General features: G+C 28.3%; 2 protein-coding genes and 1 long non-coding RNA gene across 3 annotated transcripts; 1 reads left to right on the top strand and 2 right to left on the bottom strand.

Annotated features, from left to right (window-relative positions):
- Nucleotides 1-792: 792 nt before the first annotated feature.
- On the bottom strand, nucleotides 793-10,058 carry LOC110283177 (zinc finger protein 271-like). Its single transcript, XM_043046293.2, has 2 exons — nucleotides 9,638-10,058; nucleotides 793-3,586 (listed from the first exon to the last, which is right to left on the bottom strand). The coding sequence occupies exon 2, from the start codon at nucleotides 2,724-2,726 to the stop codon at nucleotides 1,152-1,154; it is 1,575 nt and encodes a 524-aa protein (XP_042902227.1). The 5' UTR covers nucleotides 2,727-3,586; nucleotides 9,638-10,058; the 3' UTR covers nucleotides 793-1,151.
- Nucleotides 10,059-13,231: 3,173 nt separating this feature from the next.
- Nucleotides 13,232-16,639, bottom strand: LOC107439190 (zinc finger protein 93-like). The gene has a single exon (XM_021146768.3). It carries the CDS (start codon nucleotides 15,845-15,847, stop codon nucleotides 14,954-14,956), a length of 894 nt encoding a protein of 297 aa, XP_021002427.2. The 5' UTR covers nucleotides 15,848-16,639; the 3' UTR covers nucleotides 13,232-14,953.
- A 150-nt stretch (nucleotides 16,640-16,789) lies between these two features.
- On the top strand, nucleotides 16,790-22,518 carry LOC139426716 (uncharacterized). Its single transcript, XR_011637934.1, has 2 exons — nucleotides 16,790-17,465; nucleotides 22,131-22,518. It is a non-coding gene; the product is annotated as an uncharacterized lncRNA (long non-coding RNA).
- The last annotated feature ends 3,143 nt before the right edge of the window (nucleotides 22,519-25,661 follow it).

Raw genomic sequence — 25,661 nt, 5'->3', positions numbered from 1 at the left:
TAGACAAAAATATCAAAATGTGATAAAATAAGTTGATATAATTAAAAACCAATAATAAATGGGGAAAATAAGGTTGAAATTTGAAGAAGAAAAATAGTTTTACAGGGGTCTATTGCTTCAGAGATTATCGTGATATTGAGAGATGGATAAAAATAATTCATACGCAATTTCGTCGAGACCACGAAACATTATTGTAATAGAGAGAGTTGTTGTATCGGATATCGTAGTAGTGAGAGTTCACTGTATAATATTTGCATATACAATTTATTTCTCACAAAACACAGATTTCACCTACATTTACAGTATAAACTTTACCTGAAGTTCATAGTTGAAGACAAAGTTTACTCTGAAAGGGTAAATTATAAATAAAAACTTTGTTGGCTTTGAGGAGAATGATTCATAAAGTATGAGAGTTCTATCTCAAAATTTAATTTTAAAAAAATGGTTCGGTACAGTTAGGTGATGTAATTTATGGGCGTTGTTATTGCTGCTCAACTAATTATGCAATAAATCTGTATTTGCATATCAGAGAACACTGTACATAGTTATTTCTATTTTTCAATGATTATTGCTATAAGCTTTTTTAAACCATTTCTCAAAAGCTTAGAACATGATATTGATGCCTTCTGTAGATGGTTGTGTCAATCAAAAATACTAAGAGTACAAGAATGAGGTTTCTAAATTAAAATAACTTTAAACGGCTGAACCATTATACTGTAAAAAAAATAAAAAATTATTATAACTAATTGCAATAAATAAAGTTACTCAAAGAATGAACGAAAATTCGGAGAGTTATTAGGGTAAGGAAAAATTTTATTACCAAAGTTACAAGATAAAATTTTCCCACCAATGTGAGAGTGACTCTTTTTAGTTAAGATTATTTTTTTTTTTTTTTTTTTGAAGAGCTCTTTATGCATACAAGAATACGGTTTCTCACCAATATGAACATGCTTGGGCACAATCAGAATAATTATCTGGGAAAAACTATTATTATATTTATTACAAGAATAAAATTTCTCCACAGTATGAAAAACCCTTTGTCAGCTGACTCTTTGTTGAAAAACTCATATTTTAAATGCTACAAGAATAAATTACTCATCAGTATGCAGACAACTGTGCACAGTCAGACTAGTCCTTCTTAAAAAAAATTCTTATAGATTACAAGAAAAAAGTTTTTCTCTAGCATGAACAAGACTGTGCTCGGTCCATTTATCCTTCCTTGAAAAACTCTTGTTGCATATACTACAAAAATATGGTTTCTCACCAGTATGAATACAATGGTGTCTTGTCAGATCACTCTTCTGTGAAAAACTTTTATTACATGTACTACAAAAACAAGATTTTTCACCAGTATGAATACAATGGTGTTTCGTGAAATTACTCTTATGTGAAAAACTTTTATTACATATACTACAAGAATAAGGTTTTTCACCAGTATGAATACGATGGTGTTTTGTCAGAGTACTCTTCTGTGAGAAACTTTTATTACATATACTACAAGAATAAGGTTTTTCACCAGTATGAATACGATGGTGTTCGGTCAGATTACTTTTACGTGAAAAACTTTTATTACATATACTACAAGAATAAGGTTTTTCACCAGTATGAATACGATAGTGTTCTGTCAGATCACTCTTCTGTGAAAAACTTTTGTAACATATACTACAAGAATAATGTTTCTCACCAGTATGAATACGATGGTGTTTTGTCAGATTACTCTTACGTGAAAAACTTTTATTACATATACTACAAGAATAAGGTTTTTCACCAGTATGAATACGATAGTGTTCTGTCAGATCACTCTTCTGTGAAAAACTTTTATTACATATACTACAAGAATAAGGTTTCTCACCAGTATGAACACGATGGTGTTTTGTCAGAGTACTCTTCTGTGAAAAACTTTTATTACATGTACTACAAGAATAAGGTTTCTCACAAGTATGAATACGATGGTGTTTTGTCAGATCACTCTTCTCTGAAAAACTTTTATTACATGTACTACAAGAATAAGATTTCTCATCAGTATGAATAAGATGGTGTTTCCTCAGAGTACTCTTCTCTGAGAAACTTTTATTACACGTACTACAAGAATAAGGTTTTTCACCAGTATGAATACGATAGTGTTTTATGAGATTACCCTTCCTTGAAAAACTTTTATTACATATACTACAAGAATAATGTTTCTCTCCAGTATGAATACGATGGTGTTCCGACAGATTACTCCTCTGTGAAAAACTTTTATTACATATACTACAAGAATAATGTTTCTCACCAGTATGAATACGATGGTGTTCCGTCAGATTACTCTGTGAAAAACTTTTATTACATATACTACAAGAATAAGGTTTCTCACCAGTATGAACACGAGCGTGCACAGTTAGGCTACTTCTTTTCGAAAAACTTGTTTTACACAAACTACAAGAAAAAGGCTTCACACTAGAATGAACAAAACTGTGCTCGGTCAATTTATCCTTCCTTGAAAAACTCTTACCACATATACTACAAGAATAAGGTTTCTTACCCGTATGAACACGACTGTGCATAGACAGTCTGCTAGTTCTTGTAAAACTCTTATTACATATGCTACAAGAATAAGGTTTCTCTCCAGTATGAAATAGAAAATGTTGAGTAAGTTCAACCTTTTGTACAAAATCTTTATTACAAATACGGCATGAATAAAGTTTTTCACCAGATTGCACACGACTGTACTCTGTCGAATTACTCATTTGAGAAAAACTTTTATTGCTTAAACAATATGAATAAGATTTTTTTAACAGTATGGGTAAGATAGTGTACCGTTAAATTTTCCGTAATTGAAAAACTTTAACATAAACTATTTAAAAAGGTTTCTCACCAGGATGAACACGACTGTAACAAAAAGCTTTTATAACATATGCACAACAAAAATACGTATTTTCCCCTGTATGAATAAGATTGTGCCCATTCAGATAATTATTCTGTGAAAAACATTTATTACAAGTACTACACATTAGTATGAATATGAATGTATCAAGTAACTTGACCTTTTTGTGTAGAACTCTTATTTCCAGAAATGTAAGCTTTCTTAATAGCATAAACCCTAGACCAAAGCAAGTCACTGTCTAATTAAAAATTTATATTCTATATAATCCCACACTGTATTAACCAGTGTATAGATAAATTATCTTTTTAAAGAGATTTATACAGCAATTTTTAAAAAATTAAAACTGATTTGTGTTTAATTAAAAATTGATTTTTTTTTAATAACTACAATTATAACTTCACAAGAATGTTTCTCTGTAGAATGGGTTATGGAGTTACTGTTAGTTTCTAATATTACCAGCCTATCTATTAAAAGGCTGTGGAAGCAAAGAACAGAAGTAAAGTTATTACAAATAGATGAAAGTTATACAATGGTATTAATAAAGAACACCAAGGAATTATTGCATTTAAAATACCATGGAGAATTATCATAGTCTGATTAGATAAATAAAAATGTCTTCATTCACGTGGGTGGTGGAAACAAATTTTAAGATCACCTTTTCTTGGCTACAATCTTCAAGTGCTATGAAACTCAAGAGCAATGCCTCCCAATTCAAATCGCAACCTTTGGGGGAGAAAAGAGAAAAAGTTTTTCATTAACTTCATTGCATATATTCTATTATAACTATGAAAGTAAAATATTTAAATCATGTCAATCAATATAATAAAATTCTGTCTATGGACAAAGAAAAATTGAACAGTTTAAGCTCAGTAAATATATACAGTAGAGCGCCGATTATCCGAACCCTTATTATCCGAACGTCCAATTATCCGAACTATGCCTGAATTCGTTTCTTTCTTTCTTTTTTTTTAAAGTTTAGACTATTTTTTAAGATCTTGACAATTTTTCTAAATTAAGAAGAATAAATAATATCCCTTACATCCGAAGACCATATTTAATTTACAACTTTTTTAGTAGTTTTCTTAGAGCAGCCATACATACATGTATGGTGATACAGTTATACCTACCTACCCCTTTACAACTGAAAATTAACTTCCAAGAATGCGAGCTTCATTTTGATAGTCTACAATGGTTGGAATGCAGAAAGAGTTTATGAATAGATAAGTGCTGAAGTTTTATAATTGGGAAATGGGTAGTTGTCACTTATGTTTAATGATTAGTGATTACAGTGCTTGGAATAATAAATCTTGGAATAAAATTCTTAACAAAAAAACTGAAGTTTCTGAACTAGTAGATCTTTCGGATGAAAATGATGAAATTGTTGATTTTGAACGAAAATCGGAACTCCACAGACGAAGATGAAGAAGTAAGTGATCAAGTTCAAGATAGAAGCATGCGATTCATTAGATATTGCAATGAATTGGCTAGAACGTCAAAATGATGCTGATCCAGTTTATTTAAAAAGAATAAGGGATATATGGCTGCTAAAAAAACGCATCTTCTTTGAAACGAAATCTTTGCTGGATTTCATTTTCAATGGAAAATAATGAAAAATGTGGTAAAATCAGTAATTGACCAAAAAAATTATAAAAAACTGAAATATGATAAAAATAATTGAAAATGAAAAAAAAAGTTTAAAAAAAAGTTAATTAAAAATATTTAAAAATTGAAGAAAAAAAAACTTTTAAACACGCCAAAGCTATTTTAGATAGTACTACCAGTCCTAAGCCTACAAAAGGTGCGATGGAAAGTTAGTGCATAAATAATAATCATGTACACTAGGTTTTAAACAGTTTTCCAATTATCCGAACTTTTCATTATCCGAACCATGTTCGGTCCCGAGCAGTTCGGATAATCGGCGCTCTACTGTATAAAATATAAAAAAATTTGCCACTAATTAGAAAGACCAGTATCTAAAAAGTTATATTACTAGCCCATTCACATTTCCCCTATTCTTTTTACATGCTTTTATAAGATTTGCTTTAAAAAGGTTAAGTGAATTTAAATGAAAAATTACAATACAAAAATGAACAAGGTTATAATTATGCTGCAATATGCTACTTTGTAACAAAAACACAGATGAAGGCAAAAATAGCCCACCATTCATTTACTCTGATTGCTACTGCGAGGGATCACTGGTGATATAGTAGTATCCTAGTCCAGATCAAATTTCAGTAATGTATATATACCAGGGTTCGCCAACCCACTTTGAAAAAACCCGCCCGGGCTTTATTGGGTGGGCCCACCTTGAAAAAATTCACAAATTGGTTTTTTGAAATTAGGTTGAAAAAGAAGTATCTCCTAATACTATCACTGGACACAGCGTGGAAGTTACAAATATTTAAGAAATGTGCATCAAGCACATGGATGGGCAGATGAAAAAACTGCTTGATGCCCCAATTACTAAAAGTTCATATTGTGACCATGTAAAAACTTATGCCAATAATTACCATAAATATGAAGATATTGCTCTTGAACATCAAAATGAAGAATATAATGTGTCAAAAATATTAAATAATGTTGGGCTTTACCAATAAATTATCAATTTGGAAAAGCAGACATCAATTGTTTCTGAAGCTTTAAAAAAGCTTCAGTCAGAAAAAATTTAATTTCAGAAGCTGTTGAAATATAAATTAACTTACTATCGTGGGATGAATTAGAACCCCATAAACATTTTGTAAAAAGATTCCATCAGGCTGTTCAGCCACCTCTTTTATTAGCCTATGTATCCTGGATCCCGAAACAAGGGGACAGTTTTTAAATGATGAACAAGAGCAAATAGCAAAAAACTGTCTTTCTAAGCATCATCCAGAATTTCTGCCACATGTTATGGTATCCAAAATTTCCAATCGTGAATACTTTCCAAAATCAATGATGTTGACACTGTTGATCAACAGTTTTCATCAAAAAAAAAAAGTGGAAAGTTATGGCAAAAAAAAAAATCCAAGCTTCCACAAAATTTCTGCCAATCCTTTTTTCTTTACACTCAGCACCAGTATCCCCTGTCTCTATCAAAAGACACTTTTCAACTGACAATTTGGTGTGCAGTAAACTACGAAATAGATTAGGAATAGATAAAGCTACAAAACTCGTAAAAGTGTATCACCATCTAAGAGAGAAATGTAGACACTCTGCTGTATGATAATAATAATAAATTGACTTTTTTTTAAAGTTAACTCTTGACATCTGCTGACAATTTTTAACTATTTGGTGAATTATCACCATTAAAAACAGTTAAAAATTAAAATATTACTTTTAAGATTTTTTAAATATTATTTTTTAAATATTATTTCATTTCAATATAATTTATTTTGTTTCCTTTAATCATGTTAAAAAAAATTGAAAACAAAAGAAAGAAAAAATTTCTATTTAGGGATACATTAAACAACAATTAACAAATTAAAAGTTTTATTTACTAGTTTTAAAAAAATAACTTTCGAACTTTAAATAAAACCTTTTATACATGCTTTTTTATAATTTTAAGATTAATTTGTTTTTAGAAATTATAAAAGTAAAATTTATCTAAGAATGCAGTCTTTTTTCTAAGGTTAAATATATGAAAAATGGGACAAGTAACCGATACTCCTTATAATTATACGTAATTTTAATTTCACTTTCTATTAATCGTATTATAAAAACATGGAAGACCATTAAATATTTATTCCAGTTCAATTTTATTAAAGATAAAAGTCAAATGAAGTTTTAGTATTTACTGATTATATATATATATATATATATATATATATTATAGTGCTTCAATTAAAAATTGTGAAATTTTGTGTATTTAACAATAAAGATTCCATCATGTATTAGTGATAGTGCATTATTTAAACATATTTTAATTTTATTATACATATTTTACTTAATTTTTTGGATTTATCTCTATTTTTAAGCTTATACGACACTATTTAATAAATAAAAATATTTTCACAGTAAAATTTTTAAGTTCATGAGCCATAAATGAAAAAAACTAATTTTCCCCGGGGTTTTTCAATAAAACCCGGGCAGGTTGACCCAGTGTTTTCACTACAGCGTGAGAACCTCGCTTATTTTTTCTTTTCTCGCATTAAAAAATTATTAACGCAAGAAGATCGCACTCTCTATTAATCAATTTCAAAATGCGCGAATCTTGGAAAAAAATTCTTCTTCTGCCATTTTGAATAAAATCCGTTTCACTTTTCTTCCTTGATCTTTCAATATTTCCAACATCGATCCTTGTTATCTAGCTTCCCTACTTACCAGTATTGTTCAGAACCGGTGCGAACAGCAGAACACAATCAGGGGTCTGTCCAGACATTTTGTGAAAGGTTCGTTTTCGTAAAAATTGTGAAAAAAATTACTCGTAATTTGTGAATATAAAATAAACGTAAAGTCACATTCTTTCAACCAGGGTCCTCTTTTGTGAATTTGTGCAAATAGGGTCCGTTATAGCAAAAAAACTTTTTCAAAGAGTTTTTAAATTATAAAGACATACAAGATTATGCTCAACACTGTAAAATCATAATTAAAAAAATTAAATTTTAAAAAATAAACAGCAATTGCAGCTACTAAATTAGCGATGCAACATACAAATATTTGGTATTTAGCCTATACAGCTGAACGCAGAATATTCATTTCGGACGAATAAAGGAAGAAGCGTTTGCCGAGGACAAAATTTAGTTCGTTTACATTTGTCTTTCTCCCCCCCCCCTTCCTGGGAAGGGTTTATTGATTAACAAAACGAAATGAAGATAAACGAATTTGTGAAACGTCCGATTAAAAGATAAATTATTTTGTGAAGGGTCCGTTTTTAAGTTATAATATTTTGTGAAGGGTCCGGTTTTATGAAAAGATATTTTGTGAAGGGTCCGTTAACGGACCCAAATTTCTTCTAAACAGACCCCTGACAATTGCCCCCCCCCCCGAAAGACAGAACATCTTTCAGAACACATTTCTCTGCAACCACGTGTTCACCGAAGGTAAGATTTCTTCATGTAAGACGTTTAAATTTTTTTCAATGCTGCAAATTTACATAGTGATTCCGAATTGTCCAGCATCTGTAGCAAGGTCATTAAGCACTGAAAACCGGATTAAGACAAAATATCGTATACAAAAGACTGATAAACATTTGAGCAACCTAATGAGAAAAGCTGATGAAAAAGTAGATATAAAACGTTTTCCATATGATGATGCAGCAAAAATATTCAATGCTTTAAAAATTAGAAGATGTTAAAAATGTATTACAATTAAAGAAATATTTTTTTAAAAGTCTATTCGTGTTTTTTTAATTTTTAGAAATCTCTCTTAACTTTTTGAGATCGCACCCTGTTTTTGAGAAAGGGTGAGAAATTCTCTCTCATTTTTTTTTTCTGTAATGAAAACACTGATTCACAGTAGTACGGTTTGGACCAGGTCCTGTTCATTTTTTTCCCTAAGTATTTTTTGGAGATCAGCTCACCCTGCCTGTTCTCGGATTCCAATAAATGCGCCCTTCTTGGACATTTCGAGAAAATAAGTAAAAGATAAGTATAAGATGCTCCAAGGGGGTGGGGGGAGAAAGACAGATGTAAACGAACTAAGTTTTGTCTTCGTCAGACGCTTCTTCTTTTATTTATTCGAAATGAATATTCTGCATTCAGCAGTATAGGCTAAAAACCAAATATTTGTATGTTGCATCTCTAATTTAGTATCAGCAATTGCACATTATTTTTTAAAATTTAATTTTTTTTATTATAATTTTACAGTTTTGAGCATAATCTTGTATGTCTTTAAAATTTAAAAGCTCCTTGAAAAAGTTTTTTTGCAGTAACGCACCCTATTTGCACAAATTCACAAAAGCGGACCCTGGTTGAAAGAATGTGACTTAACGTTTATTTCATATTCCCAAATTATGAGTAATTTTTTCACAATTTTACAAAAACGGACCTTTTACAAAATGTCTGGACAGAGCCTTGAAATCAGAATCGCAGCAAACAATCTCTTTTAGCAAAATTATAAATACTTATAACTTTTAAAACTTTTTACTAATTTGAATATTGATATTTTTGAGATCAACATTAAAAATCTTTTAGTTGGACAAATATACCTCAAACGGGGTTGCCACTCAAATCTATAAAAAAAATTCAGTGTGTTTTCCTTGTACATGTTATACAGAATATATAAAGAGGAAAAACACAATCACTGTGCAATTGTATGAGCTGTATTAGACTAGTAACTATACTATTTATAATTGCTGGAAAAACTTAAGGAAAAAAGGAACAGCTAAACATACTTAAAACAAATAATGTTACAAAAATGAACTAGTTTAATATAGTTGAAATATCCTTAAATATCCCATAAAATGCACTTTGTGTAATTACTCTGTTTTTAAAAGATGAAAATAAGAAGTTCCCAGCACATTCCTTGTTGTTTAGGTGGTTTTTAAATTCCCTGCATTTTCCAGGTTTTCTGAGTTGTCCCTGTAGAGTGGCAACCCTGTCAAAACCTGAGATAGAAAGGTACCATTTTTGAAAAACTTTATATGATTTGATTTGGAAGAACCCCCCAAAAAGGTCTTATATCATAATTCCTATAGAAACATAATTCTTAGAGTGAATATATATAATAAACTGGGGGGATTTCCGTAACGTGATTTGTGGCAGAATAATTGTCAACTTTTAAATGCTTAAAAAAACTCTTAAACTTGGTATTTTTTATTTTAACATATTGAATTATATACCAGGCATGAATACTCACCCTACTTTTATTATGTAGATGATATTGTTTCCTTATTTTTTCTTTACGTATTAATAAGATTTTCTTTCAGTACGAAGAAGATAAAGTCATTAATTAATTTATGAAAATTTGCTTTTTACTTAGCACTCTCATTCAGAAAGTTACCAACATGGAGTCTAGAATCCATGGTTACCAATCAGAAAGTTTTTAAATAATGGCGGCTATTGTGCATTTTTAGAGCTCTCTGCAGTATTTTGCTTATAGCTCGCTTTTCAATTACGTATAAAGATTGTTTGCGATTTCAACGCGCCACCTGGGGAGAAGACCGGATCCATGTCTTAACCCTCTCTTCCTCTTTTTCGTTGAATCGGAGTGTGCTTCGATATTTTCCCTCTTCTTAACTTTTTGGCATTTAACTGTCTCAAATATTTTTTAAAATTTCGTTGACGCATTCTTTTAGAGCTATGTTCAATATACTTTTCAGTTCTATATAGTTATCCTGACTTAAAAGTTTTTAATCTATTTGAAAAGCAAGAGAGAAACTGACGTACTTCAACACACTCTAATGGTGAAAGCATATAAAGTGTTACCATTGGTATGAGTGATGAGAAAGACAGAGCCCCAATGCCAAGTTATGTTCTAAATATAGAGCGCTGCTGGATCTGTATTTAACGAACTTCTAGTTAATTAGCCATTTTATTTATAAACGATCTACGTTGACGTCATAGGTCATGTGTGTGGGTATCTGTGATTTTCGTCTTCTTCTTGAAATGCAAGTTTCCAATTAAAATCATTCCATACTAAAGGTAAGAAACAATCTGAAAATTAATATTTGGTTTAGAATTTTAATTTGGTTTAATTTTTTTGAAACAGAACTTAACATTTGTAATTAAAGTGTTTCACTGATTTCAAATGAAACTAAACATTTATTCTAAGAGAATTAATTTATTGACGATCCTTCTAATAATCATTTTAAAAATTCTCTGATACTTGGATTGGATTATTCGCTTTTTGCTAAATCGATCCCGGTAATCACGAACCTCAAGATTTCTACTTTTTACTTAAAAGTCACTGTGCTAATTTTAAGTACTTGCACTTAATTTTTTCATTTATTTTCAATAACTATTCATTTTGCATAAAAGTGATAACTAAGAGCTGTTCTTTTTACTCAAAAATATAGTCTTAATTTAGAACTCATTTTTTTTTACTCATTATTTTAATATTATGATTATTTCATTTCACTCGTTAATTTTCAAGAAACTGTTCATTTTGGTTAGAATACTTAATTCTTATAACTTAGAATAATTTATTTACTTAAATGTTAAAATTTTGCTTTTTTTGCTCTTTAATTTGCATCAACTGTTCTTTTTACTTCCAAAACATAACTTTTAATTTCAAAAAAAGTTGTTTTTTACTCGTTAATTTTCAAGAACCGTTATTTTTACTTACAAATCTTATTATTAAATCTTACTTACAAATCTTATTTTTACTTACAAATTTATTTTTAAGCACTTGCTCGTGTTTGATGGGATACCTGCAAATCACGTAATGTGGGTACCTTGATAATGATTCTTTGTTGAAACGTTGCATTTGTTTACATTAGCAACTTTCTTTTCATTTTATTTCGAGTAAGCCAAGCCTGTCAAGTATCAGTTTTCTTAAGTGACACATTCTATATTCTTCACTATATTTCTTACTAAACACAAAGATAGGCACGAAGCCAAGTAGAACACAGCCAGATAGCAAAATAAGGTTTATTTTCACTCAGGAAAAACCTTTTAATGTAAACCTAAAATGATTTTTTGTTCGATTTACGTGTAAACCTTCTAACCTTAAAACGAGATCTGTGACAATCTGCTCTATTCTACGCACATTACCCTAATACAAAACCTTGGAATACAGCCTTTGATATGAAAATCTTAAATTGAGGTTGTCTTAGTATGGAAAAATTCTTGAACAAAGATAGTCTTATGTGAAAATTAAGTCTATCTAATTATAAAGTTTCTTTTAGCAACGTCTCGTATGCTCAGCTGAAATCCACCTTATCATGAAATTTCAATGGACAATGTGATCAATCCCATCGCTCGTGTGATGATAGTTAAATCCTAAGAGACAATACTTTTTTTTTTTAAAAAAAAGCTTTAAAAATAATTTTTAATCCTTTTAGAATGAAAGGCTTGAAACTACAATAATTTTTCTTTATTGAAAAAAGGTTTTCAGAGTAAAAATTTTCGTGACAATATAAAGAAAATTCTGACATAAGGTCACATGCTTTCTGGAATTATAACTCTTTTTCTAGGTTTGTTGATATTTTTAAAAGGGGTTCTGCAAATTTGGCCGACCTTTGATAATTTACTCATTATAATGATGGAAAGCGCTTTGTTGTAATCATGAGAAACCCTTATTCGTAATTTAGAGGATATGCCTATAATTTTTTTTTTCAATTGAAATGATGGGGGGGGGGGGAATTTGCTAAAATTGACTTTTTTCAATATATATATAGGTGCTTTCTCGCATTTTGTAGGCGGAAAAAAGGAACTAATTATTTCCTCTTTCAAATTTTGTAAATCATTACAAAAATTAAAATTCATAAAATCCGTGCAGTAACACCAAAATAAAGATTTACGACACAAAATAAAATAAAGACGAAATCACACGAATAGGACTCTTTAAAAAATAGATACTCAAATAAGAAAAAAAATGAAAGAAGGATACTCTTTATGAAAGATATTCTTTATGGATGATGCTCTTCAAAGAAAAAAAAATGAAAGAAAGAACATTTCTAGAATGAACTATCTTTTAAACTTTCGTGATTTCTGAATTTTTTATTTAATATTTTTAATTTGAAATTCTAGCTGAAGCTCATCATTACAGTTTTTTTTCTAAAATCCAAACTAAGAATAGAAAAACCACGATTATTTCTTTTCTCTCTGATGCACAAGAAATAAATCTTTGAAAAAAAAAACATTTTTCGACAAATAATGCAGAAAGGAAAACCAAAATTTTCCCCCACCCAAATGAAAAATCTTTCTGTAAAAGCGTGGCAACAATGTCACTGCAATTCTGCCAACTGGGGGAGAGACATGTATCTCTCTGGATGATTGTACAATGATGAATCATTTTTGAGACTGGGCATCAGTGAGACTAATGGCATCATTCCTTTACTGAGTCCTTAAAGCAGAGATGATTGTGCTCCGGAAAAAGTCTGGATTTTTCGCTAAACCTGATCCAGAAATTTTCGGAAATCTAAGGTACAGAAGTTTCAAGAAATCATCGATCAAATTTATGTATAAAAATTCTTGTATTTTTCATTTAAAATATCAGAACAAGCATCAGAATGGCATCATAAAATATCAGAATGGCATCTCTTTCTTTTATAAAAATTTTTTCTGGTAGAATAATAAATGTGATTACATCAATGATTGAAATTTATAAAGATATAAATTTTTTGAAATGCGTCATTAATGATTTCACTCAAGAAATTTTCAAGATTTTTGAGTTTGGCCAGAAAAATTAAAATTTTATAATTTTTTTTAAATGACTTATTTTAAAAATGTAATATTTAAAAACGAAATTGAAATAAAGACATATCTTTCTTGAAAAAAAAAAGACAACTTGGCTGACTAAAAATTTTATTCTATATAATATGCTCAGATTTTATTATACAGCTAGTCTAAATAGGAGAACCTGCATAAATGAAGTTCAACTTCTTTAAAAATAACAAATGATAGCTGTTACAGATAAAAAAAAATAAAAATATTATTGAAAATTAAAGCTTAACATAGAAAAAATTATCAAGGTTTCTCACATAAGGTGTGGCTAGGATATGTAAAAAACTTTAAAAATTGATATTTATAATTGGGAATAGGAATATATAACTTTTGTGGGAGAAAATGTAGCAGGGCATATTTTTGAAATTAAGAAGAAAAACAAAATAATAATGGCTTTTTTTTTGGTGTAGCAAAATAATTTTACGAGTTATTTAATTGTAAAAAGAAGCAAAAAATTTTTATAGTTAAAGGAAACATTAAAAATCGATATTTATAATTGGGAATAGGCGTCTTAACCTCCTTTACCTGCGTCAGTGCTTTTATGTCTGAAACATTTATTGTACATACAGCATGAATAAGGCTTTTCTCCTGCATGTAAAAGATAATGCCTAACTAAACTGATTTTAAGACTGAAATATTCACCACAAACACTCCCTGAGAAAGATTTTTTGCTATTAATCAAGTAATATTCAATTAAGCTACTTTTTCAAGTGAAATTTTTATCACATTCATTACAACATTACATGAATAAGGTATTTCTCAAACATGAATGAGTGTATTTTTAAATTGGATTTCCATGTGAACTTTCACTATCACTAAAGTAATAAAGTTCCTCTCCAGTATGCGCAAAAATTGTCTATTTAAATCAGATTTTTAAGTGAACATTTTAATACTTACAGTGCATGAATAAGGTTTTTTTTTTCAATTATGAACAAGAGAATATTTATTCAAACTCTTTTTATGTCTCAAAGATTTATCAAACATCCCTGTAGCAGAATTTTTTCGAGCTATCTGCGACAAAACTCTCCAGCACTAATATCTTTCTGCAAGATATTTTTAATAATAACAAACATATATGTTACTAATTTAAAATAACAAAAGTTTATGCAAAAAATTATTTTTTAAAGAAAAACTATATATTTTTATTTAATTGAACGTGTAATAATTTTTTATTCTAATATTATAGGTGATATTCTCACATTTTGTTTAGGGATATAACGCAAATTATTTCCTTCTTCGCATTTTGTAAATAATCAGTAATCACATAATAAAAAAATCAGGAAATCCGTAGTAGTAATTGCCGAGAAAAGATAGACCACGAAATCGCGTGAATCGGACTTCTCAAATGCATGTTTCGTTTTGAGATTAGGTTGTTGTAATGAATAATATTGTATAAAAAATATCAGATTGAAAAACTATGGAAAAATTAATAGCAATAAATGCCAAAAATTGGCTACAGTTACTGCCTTAAAAAGTATATACTCAAAAGCACGATTTGAATTTTCCATATTGTTTGAAATATATCAGGATATTTAAAATCCATGTGAAAATCAATAAACTGCCGAAAATACAATTGGAACATTACATCGATTTATGATACTATTGGTGTAAATTGAGCGTGTCAAAGAGTGATTATCTAAATGTTAAAATATTACATGTAAATTTCTGTAGAAAAGAAAAATCTTTCTGAAGAACTCTGTAAGGTTCTGTGACAATGTCGTGTGATTCTGCCATGGGGGCAATATCTATGTCAAAAACATTTATTGCATACACTGCAGGTACAAGGCTATTTTTCAGTATGGATAAGAGAATGCTTCGTTAAATTAGATTTATTTGCAAAAGTTTTATCACACAAACTGCATGAAAAACGCTTTCTTCTTGTATGAACAAGAAAGTGCTGATCTAAAATACTTTTTTGTCTGAAAAATTTATCACACAAACTGCATGAATAAGGCTTTTCTCCAGTATGAACAAGCAAATGCTTATTTAAAGTATCTTTCCGTCTGAAAGATTGATCACACAAACTGCATGAATAAGGCTTTTCTCCAGTATGAAGAAGAGAGTGTCTATTTAAACTTCTTTTAGAACTGAAAGGTTTATCACACACACCACATGAAAAAGATTTTTCTCCGCTATGAACAAGAAGGTGTTCTTTCAAGTGATTTTTCCATAAGAATGTTTTATTACACACACTGCACGAATAAAGTTTTTCTCCACTATGAATAAGAGAGTGTTTATCTAAATTAAATTTCTTTGTAAAAGTTTTACCACACAAACTGCATAAATAAGGCTTTTCTCCAGTATGAACAAGAAAATGTTTATCTAAAATGCTTTTCTGTCTGAAAGATTTATCACAAACACTGCATAAATAAGGCTTCTCTCCAGTGTGAACAAGAATGTGTTTATCTAAAATGATTTTCTGCCTGAAAGATTTATCACACACACTGCATGAATAAGGCTTTTCACCAGTATGGATAAGAAAGTGTTTATCTAAAATAATTTTCAGCCTGAAAGACTTATCACACACACTACACGAATAAGGCTTTATTCCAGCATGGATAAGCAAATGTTTATTTAAAGTATCTTTCCGCCTGAAAGATTTATCACACATACTACATAAATAAGGTTTAAGATAATGTTTATTTAAACTATCTTTATGTGTGAATGTTTTGTTGCACATACTGTACGAATTAGGTTGTTCTGAAGAATGAAAAATTAAGTAATAGCTTAAACTTAATTTCAGTGTGAATATTAATTGTAGGAAGTTATTGGATTAATTTAAGAACTTTGCTTCTATGATTTTTGTTTAAGATATTTCGCATCCACAGTTTGAATAAGGTTTCTCACCAAAAGAAACATAATTTTGTCCGTAAAAACCACTTTTCTGTAAATTATGTCTCTGTCGTTTATCACTTTTCTGTAATTTAGTTTTATGGAGCACAATGATCATACGATTTTTTCCTAGTATGTAAATGTTTTCCTCGCAGTCAAGGGAATAGTTTTAATTTTCCGAGCAAACAAGTAAATATTTTTTTAATTACGCTAATTTTAAATTTTCTATTTAAGGGTGTGGGGATATTTCTGTACCGGGCTCTGTCACGCTAACTGTAATCGCTAAAACAACTAATGGATTTTAAACTTTCAATGTAAAAATAAAACATGAAGAGGTTTGCTTAGAGGTAGCTAAAAGAGATCTTATATCTGTGATGTTTCTTTTGAGTTCCTCGCGGTGCCGCTGCCAAGTATGCAATTATTTAATCGCAGATCACGATACGGAAATCCTGCCTAGGATTCTGAGGATCTAAACAGGGATAGAAACTCCTATTTCATATCATGAAGGGAAGAAAATATCTAACATTGTATTGTAAAAGTTTAATTTAGTGACTTTTTGAAAACAATAAGAAATTAGAGCGTTTAAGACGGTTTGTTTTTGCCCTCATCAGAACTTTTGGCAGATTAAATTTTAAATTTTTTTTCGTCGCAAGAAACAGAGGAGATCGTGATTTTCTTCCTGCACGTAATTAAAGCACATACAATCACCATTCACATAAAAAAGAACCTGATTAGTGAAATTTTTGTAGCAGCTCACCCATTTACATTCTCATTCTCCCTCGCACCGCTGATGGCAATCGGAGGTGCGCGAACGGTATGCAAAGAAAATGATCCTTTAAAACATTTTAATAAAATATGATTAGTGTCAACTCAACTCAATTTACTGTTTCTATAGCAACGTTATTCGACTCACAAGAAGTCATTATCTTTCTTATGTTTATACAAAAATTGCGAGTAAATACTTGATAATTTTTTAAGTTACATTACAAATGACTTCTTTTACAAAAGATTCTTTTACCAAACCATTTTCATCATTACCGTACCAGATTTTTTTAGTTTTTGGATGGTGGTATTTTCTTTTGTATGTTTTTGCCCAAGTTGCTTTGTTGATATTCAAGAAAATTTATTTCGTTTATCCTAATGGCAACTTTTTTTCAGAAGCATCTTTATTAATTTTACTTTTTGGTATTGAAAGCATCAGAATTTTTCTTGGTAAAAAAGGAAACTTAACGGAACGATTATTATCGGTTGTTATATCATTACTATTAACTGTGCCTGTCTCCTGTGGAGCTTCTTATTTTCTTTGGTGGCAGACTTATGTTTTGAGGATTGATCTTATCATGTCAACAATTTTCTTAGGATTTTTATCATTTCAAACTATATTTGGAATATTTACTCTATTTACATCATAATTGATACCAAGAAGTTACTGAGATTGTACCGAGAAGTTACTGAGATCAGATAAAGTATATTTCTATTTGGTTACCTTTTATAATATGAATAACCTGTAGGGATGTAACGAATATTCGGTATTCGGCCTAGCCGAATACTGAAGTTATTCGGCTGAATATGAATATTATTAGATATTTGGCTGAATAAATTCATAATAATAAAGAAAGATATTTTTTTAAATGTGCGTTTAAATATATTTAATCATGAATATTGCAGAGTTACATTTCACTGCATTAATTATTAGAAAATCTAACATTTACTCAATTTAAGTTGCATAATACTTAAGAAGTGTATTTAATAATGTTACATAAATAAAAACGTTTTATTGTTGCAAATTTATCATCATATGTATTTAAACAAGCATTGGAATCTTTTACATTAAATGCAAATATATATAGTTTGTTAAATAGAAGTGTGAATACTATTTGAATCAGCAATTAAAATGTATTTGTTATTCCCTTAATAATATCTATTTATCAATAATATGCACTAGAAATATATGATTATATAATTATTTATTATAAATGTAAAACATTAATTATCCATTTAATGGATATCTTGATACTTAGAGAAACAAGCTACTTAACAAGCTTAATTTTCTGGGTTTTAATAATTTTTCTGACAAAAAAGAAAGTAAAGAATACATTTAACAGTATTAATGAGTTCTTATTTTAAATAAAATAGCATATAAATTACAAGTATAACTAAAATATGCTATTATTAATTATTTAGATTTATAAAAGCCATATTGCCTTGTTATTGGCAGCAAGATATTTAAATTATTACAAAAAATAAATCAAGTTGTTAAAATTTTCTTAAATATACAAAGATTAAAAAAGCAATTTTGTTAATATTTATTTCATTTTTAATTTAAAATTTGAAAATTACTTTAATTGCAAAATTACAATCAAAGAGAAATTTTTAAAAAGTAAGTATTCGGCCACCGAATATTCGGTATTCGGCTACATCCCTATTCGTTACATCACTAATAACCTGTATGTGTCAAATGTTTTTTTTAAAAAAATATATGGTGTGATTTCTCATTTGCCTAGACAATAATGTAAGATTTTTAAATAGGTTTATGTACAAAACTGTTTTTCAATTCTTATTTTTAGTTCACACTCTCCCTATATCTTCTTCAAATTCACAATCCTTAATAAAATACTTTTTATTCATCCACTCAACTTCAAATACGTTTTTTTTTAAAACTTGTAGTGGATGACAATTGATGTTAATACAGTTTTTTCAAATATTAATTCCTTAATTAAATAGGCAGGGGTCTGTCCAGACATTTTGTGAAAGGTCCGTTTTTCGTGAAATTGTGAAAAAATTACTCACATTCTTTCAACCAGGGTCCGCTTTTATGAATTTGTGCAAATAGGGTCCGTTATTGCAAAAAAAAACTTTTTCAAGGAGTTTTTAAATTGTAAAGATATACAAGATTATGCTCAACACTGTAAAATTATAATTAAAAAATTTAAATTTTAAAAAATAAATAACAATTGCTACTTCTAAATTAGAAATGCAACATACAAATATTTGGTATTTAGCCTATACTGCTGAACGTAGAATATTAATTTCGGACGAATAATGGTTAGCATAAAACTTAAGTAACTTATTAACTATAATTAACCCTATCATCTTGGAATTTGATTCAGTGTAAAAGAATACATTGAAAACCAAGCCTTGTCTAGATGAATATTTTAAAGCACATTTTTTCTTTTTTAAACTCCTTCTTGCTCCTCCTATGTGTAACCCTTTGATATGAAATACGTTGTGTTCCAATAAAATATCTAAAAATCATATTCATGTCATATAATAACAATAACAATTTTGTGCTTTTATCACAAAATGCAGAATCAGTATAAATTTCCACTGCTAATAAGGAAAAAAGTACTTTTTTTTATTATTTTGTTACGCAAGTTAGATGTGCAAAACCAAATAAATTATGTATAAAAGTTTCTTTTATTTTGCTCGGTTTCTCAGAAAGATTATTTTTTTTAAATGATATATTTGACGATATACTCTCAAATTAAATAAATATAATATATTTTCAAATTACTCTCTGCTCAAAAGATCCCTTGTGTGAAATTCAGTTTTTACTTAATTAAATTGAGCATTACTTTATCACAAATTTCAATAAGTCTGATTAACCCTTTGATGCAGAATTTTTATTAAACATATTTTTCATACTTTTGTTATTTTTTTTGTTTTAATTTAGGTCAAAATAAGTGAAATATTTTATATTAAGCATTTTAATAATTATGAAATATAGCATGACTGGTGTCTTTTTCTGCCTTAATGGTAAAATTGTCCAAACTATAATTTTTCAAATTTGCAGTTATTTGGATCTAAGAGAAACAATTATTCATCATTTAAATTTCTTTTACTTACAAAGTCAATTATTGGTAAATTTTTTAATATGAATGAAAAAAAAAATTCTAACTGCTTTTCTTTGGATTTTATATTTTAGTACAGACATAATTTCGATAATGTAACAGACTTTTTTTAGTATCTATTCGACTGTTTTTTATAATTGAAAAAATACAAAAATATACTTTTGCTTGTAATTAGAGCATCAGATAAAAATATGTGATAGAATCACCAGTGTCTCTGCTGCACCAAAGGGTTAATAGATAGTGTCACCCGAGAATCTGCAATAACAAGTTACTGTTATCTCCCATAGTGTAAGACACTGTTCCCTCTAGATCACCGAAGTCTCGCATCATTGGCGGTGATCAGTCAACAGGTGGTTGATGTTTTTGATTAGCTTGAGAAGAGACAGAGGGTATGCGTTGTTCTTCGTGAAATTGTCTAACCGTAAACTGCTTGACTTTGCACACTGTTTATTGGGCTACTAAAATAGGGAAATCAACTACTACTAGCAGGGTTGGCAAGTTTTTGACAATTGACAGTTTTAACTATGATTTTATACGTCATGTCAAAAAACCCTTTTTGACATAGTTTTTCGCAAGTATGGAAACCCAATATTTTAGTGCAAGGATAATTGTTGGCATTATAAATAAGAAGTATTCATAAATAAACATACATATAACATTACAAGTAATCAATTAATTATGTTCTTGAATTATTTTGATATTAAACTCTCTTTTAGTTAAAACCCCCAAATTTTGGTAAAAAATATATTAAATAATTATAAATAAAAATGTGTAAAATACAAATTTATCCAATCTTAGTTTGTTAAATTATTGAAAATAAGTATACAAAAACAACCAGCTTATTCATTATATGCAAAATCAATTTTAATTCCCCCCCCATTTAAATTATCCTTTCCCTAATATATATATATATATATATATATATGTACTTTCTGTACTTTAAGTTAATTTTTCAGTTTTGTGTGAATTAGACCAAAATTTCAAACTATTCTTTCAATTGATGCTGAGCTGCATAGTCTAGAAAATAGACGTACTAGTTCACTAATTAATCACCAATATTAATTAGATTAACATATTATTAGTTCACTAATAAATCAGTGAACTAATAATATGTTAATCTAATTAATATTAGTTCACGAATATTGAGAATATTATTGTACACATAAGCAAGAAGGCAGAAAATTTTCAGAGCCAAATATAGCCTATGAACAAAGTTTCTTTTTGTAACAAAATTTTCCCAAAATTTAAATTTTTTTTTTTTTTTTCAAAACATTTTTCGAAAATAAAAGTTTATGTACGAAAAAAAATCATAATTGATTTGTTGTGTTATAAGATAATAGAAATCTAAAAAAAAAATTGAAATAGTATTAATTAATTAAATTAAATTTAAGCTGCCACTTATTAATTTAAGGAATTTAAACTAATCAATACACAAATTGATAAATGTTTTTTAACAAGAAAAAGTTTTGCAAAAAGCAAAACATTTTTTAATAAAAAAAAATTTTTGGAATTTTTTCAGACCAAAAATTTTCCCATTACTGTCTGAATTTCCTCCAAAGCCTTGTTCGCACAGACTGACATATTCTGCTCCCTTGAATATAGTTAATAACATCGAGATCAGACATTTTTTGCGAACATTCTAATTTTACTTTATGTAGAAAACTTGCTTTAAATATAATATAAAAGAAATAAAATTATTATTTAGATTGATAATAATTAACAACACTCATCGTTATTACCTGTAATATAAACTGAATGGTTACAATATGGGTCTTAAAGTATTAAGATTACCATTTGAAGAAAACCATTAATTATTTTAATAATTTTAGCAATATTTTTTATATGTGATATATAATATAAGTCATGATTATAGTATGATATATATAAATTGTGCAAGCATGATTTAGTATCTAATAAAATGTTCCCAATGTCACAAAAGAAGTTTGCCCCAGGTTTTTGACAGTTCCTCACACTTTTTGACGTGTCATGTCAAAAACCCAATTCTGACTACTAGTAACCATTGTATTTGTATTTATCATTTACATAGGATTGTAAGTTGTAACATTTGTTTATTCTAAAATAAAATGTAGCCTTAAACCAAAAAACAAAAGAACACACAAAATTTCGATTGATTTTGTATATTTCTGCCAGAAAAATGTTCTTAAGTGCGTTTTATAAAAATGTTTTATTGCCAGTTTGTTTCTAAAAAAATGTGTGCTATGGGGTTAATCTGCATAAAAGATTTACAGATGTCTAATGGTTTTCAATTTTTCTCTATAGGCTATCAAATGAAAAGAATCACTTGCAAACGAAAGCCTCCCAAGTCCTTTTTTATGGTAATTAATAACTGGTGAGTTCTTTTTCAACACTTCTGCAAAGATAGGTCTAAAACCGTTTACAAACTTGTCTATCAGTGGAATCTGCATTCTAGGTTCAGCACTGGATTATTTATCAGACATGAAATTGACATTAAGTGTATGTGTTTTGTAATATATAATCAGTTTGAGTGTAAGAGTTGTATTGTTATAAAATAATCAGATAATTCTATGAGCTGTGTAACAAACCAAGTCTGTAAATAATTTTTTACAATAGTTGTTTTTTATACATAGAAAAATGTTTGATTTTAAAATAATTGTGACAAAGAATAAAAAATTTTATTTCTTGAAAATTTTATTCCTTGACACTAGAAATAAGCTACATTAGTTACTACTAAATGCAACCACTATGGAACCCCATACTTACAGTTGATAAAAACAGGTAATTTTTTATTAGAACATCTCTTTATTAGCTTTCTAAATATCTTTAAATTGAGATGAGTGTTAGGATTTTTAATTATTTTAGTATTATTTTGAAAATTACATATTTACAGAGCTTTATAATATGCAAACACCGTTTGAGGAAAGTTTGTTACCATTACTGAAAAACAAAAAACAAAAAAAATCAGCCTCTTCAAAGAACGTTAGACTTTATTGAATAATTTTTAAAAAAATCTGAGATTCTCAAATAAATTTTGACAAATTTAGGTGACAACGAAAGAATTGTAACTAGCTATATTCAATGTGTGCCAAAAGGTTGCCCGAGTCTGCATACGTAATGCATTTTCAGAAGGACATTGATTTTGTAAAAAAATTTTCGTATGTAGATATTTCATACTGTTAGCTATATTTTGAACTAAAAGCTAAATTCTTAGCATGGTTTTATTATTTTTATCTAGCTATAAACATTCTTGTTTAGACTTTTTCTTTTAAAAATTTAATAATGAAAATATATATAGTTGCATTTAATTGAAGATTTTAATTCAAAACACAGCTAACCATATTATTGATAGGGGAAAAAAAAGATATTTTTTTTTTGTGTTTATGCATTACGATTTGTTGTTAGTATGATACAAAAAAATTCTAACGTTTGTGCTCAAATTTACCCTCAAAGTTATAATTTAAAAATAGACTAGAGGTTTATAATATTAGTACCTATGATTACCAAAATTAATATTACAAATTTCGTAAAGGCTATTTAAAAAAAAATATTGTATCAAATCTAGTCTGATATTTTAATGCAGTACTCCCTAGCATTTTTATCGCTGTGGTTAGGTCAACATTTGATAATTTTACTGTGACATGCGGAAGGAACGTTGATTGCTTACATAGTTTTAATTTAATAATTTTAGCCTAATTGTATTTAAATGTGCCTTCAAAATAAAATGCAATTACCTGCATGTTTTTGGTAAGGCTTTAGGTGACGTTTCACAGCTCCCATTTAACCTCTCGTCCATGGAAAGTCATACAAACACGAGAAAAATATCCCACAGTAAATGAAATTAAACTATTTAATGATCCTTGGACGACCTGGTACCATTTAATTCATTGCCCAGGAGTTCCGACCACTGCCTTAATGTCTAAAGCAAGAGTTTCAGGTAAATGAGCTCTTCATTGAAAAGAAAAGTATAAATTATCTAATGATTTAAAAATGAAGTTAAAATAAAAACGTTATTTCTAGAATGAAGCAAACAATTTGACTGATTAAAAACTTTATTACTTCTAATATTCTCAGTTTTTACTACACAGATATGTCTAAACTGGAAAACCAGCATAAATGCAAAAAGTTCATTAAAAATAACAAATAGCAACTAAAATAGTAATATTTTCACAATAAAAAAAATGAATTGCTTTTTCTCTTTCAAGATTTACATGAAAACACATTGATTAAAACTGACATATTAAAAAAATAATGCATGAATAAATATCCAACACCAACAAGAAAATATCTAAGCAATAATTAAATCATACTGGCATAAAAAAATTTGGCATCAATTTCTTTCTCAGTATTTATGGCAACTTTTTGATTAGTTCAGTAACACACAATAAATAATTGTTAGTTCAATAGCACACAATATTGTGCTGATACGATAGTATGAGACATGCAAAATGTGCTTTATGAGATTTCAAACATAAAAATGGACACCTTGCTTCTAAAAATTCATAATACAAATTCATTACTTTGAATACATCACAGTTTTCACTATAAAACTGAATAAAATTATAAAAATAAATTTTATATATAAAAAAATTAAATCACAACCAAAATATGTAAAAAAATGGATGGATGTATTTAACCCACACATATGTTTAACAAGAAAAGAAACATAATAAAAAAAATTATTATATCAACAAAAACAACTCATTTCAAAATGTTAACTAAATAAAATGAACAATAATAGTTTAAAAAAAAACTTAAATACTGCTATACATTATACTTTATTAAGTTATTGATTTAAATAAAGTTTCAGAAAAAGATAAAAATTGTGTTAAGTTTTTAAAAACTACCAAAATCTAGATGTAAAATATTAATATCATTATTCAAAATATTGCATCTAGTTAGTTAAGTTATTACAAAAAAATTAAATTTTGTAATAACAATTGTGCCTGAGTAACATTCTTAAACGTTTCAAACAAATGATTTTTTATTGTTATGATGAAGATCAAACTAATTTATAAATTAAGCTGCATTCTAAAGCATACCAAAAGCTAGTATATTGAAATAGTAACTCAGTTGTTATATTTGTAGATAGCTTATATCTATATCAAATAGAAAATGAAAACTTGACAACAATTGGAATTTTTACAATAATTGCATTCTTGTGATGTCACATACAATCATCAGCAGTCTATATTTTCCTCTTACCATTAATAACTGCTAATATCATTTAACACATTTCTTTAGCATAATTATGCTTTAAGAATTTGAACTTCAAATTTAAAAGGAAAATTATCATTGTTTTACAGAGTATTTCTTTAGACACTTTAGAAATATAAAGCACCAATAAAACATCGAAATAGAAAATAGTTTGTGCGTTTTTTATTTTTAGTTAAGGAAATAATATTTATTAAATTTTTAAAAGGCAAAAAACACACAATGAAATAACATATTCCATGGAAAGTCCCATACTTGGCTAGTCCAGAAAATAGATTTTCCCGGATAACAGATTTTTAAGGTAAACAAACAAAACATGCATTATTCAATTAAAATAATAAATAGACAATAATTAATGATAATCCTACACATCCATCAATTTCTTATACATTGAATGGTCTTTAGTTTACTTAAGTTTTATGTGATAATATATACAGTAAACCCCCCGATACGACGACCCGTGTTGTCCAAACGAAAACAAACATTTTTGAGTAAGGTCGCTATATCATGATTGCATAAAATTAGTTCAAATATTTTTTATATTTCATAAATACTGGGTTTATATTAACAAAAGCATGCTATACCTTTAACAGAATTATGAAACTGATTTATATGCAGTTT

Source organism: Parasteatoda tepidariorum, chromosome 10 (genome assembly GCF_043381705.1).
Source record: "Parasteatoda tepidariorum isolate YZ-2023 chromosome 10, CAS_Ptep_4.0, whole genome shotgun sequence".
Taxonomy (NCBI): Eukaryota; Metazoa; Arthropoda; class Arachnida; order Araneae; family Theridiidae; genus Parasteatoda; species Parasteatoda tepidariorum.
The sequence above is the reverse complement of the archived record's forward strand: the minus strand, read 5'-3'. Positions and strand labels throughout refer to the sequence as shown.

Coding starts and splice junctions, on each gene's coding strand:
- LOC107439190 (XM_021146768.3), bottom strand. CDS start 15,847: ATGTGCAACAAAACATTCACACATAAAGATAGTTTAAATAAACATTAT.
- LOC110283177 (XM_043046293.2), bottom strand. CDS start 2,726: ATGAGTAATTCGACAGAGTACAGTCGTGTGCAATCTGGTGAAAAACTT.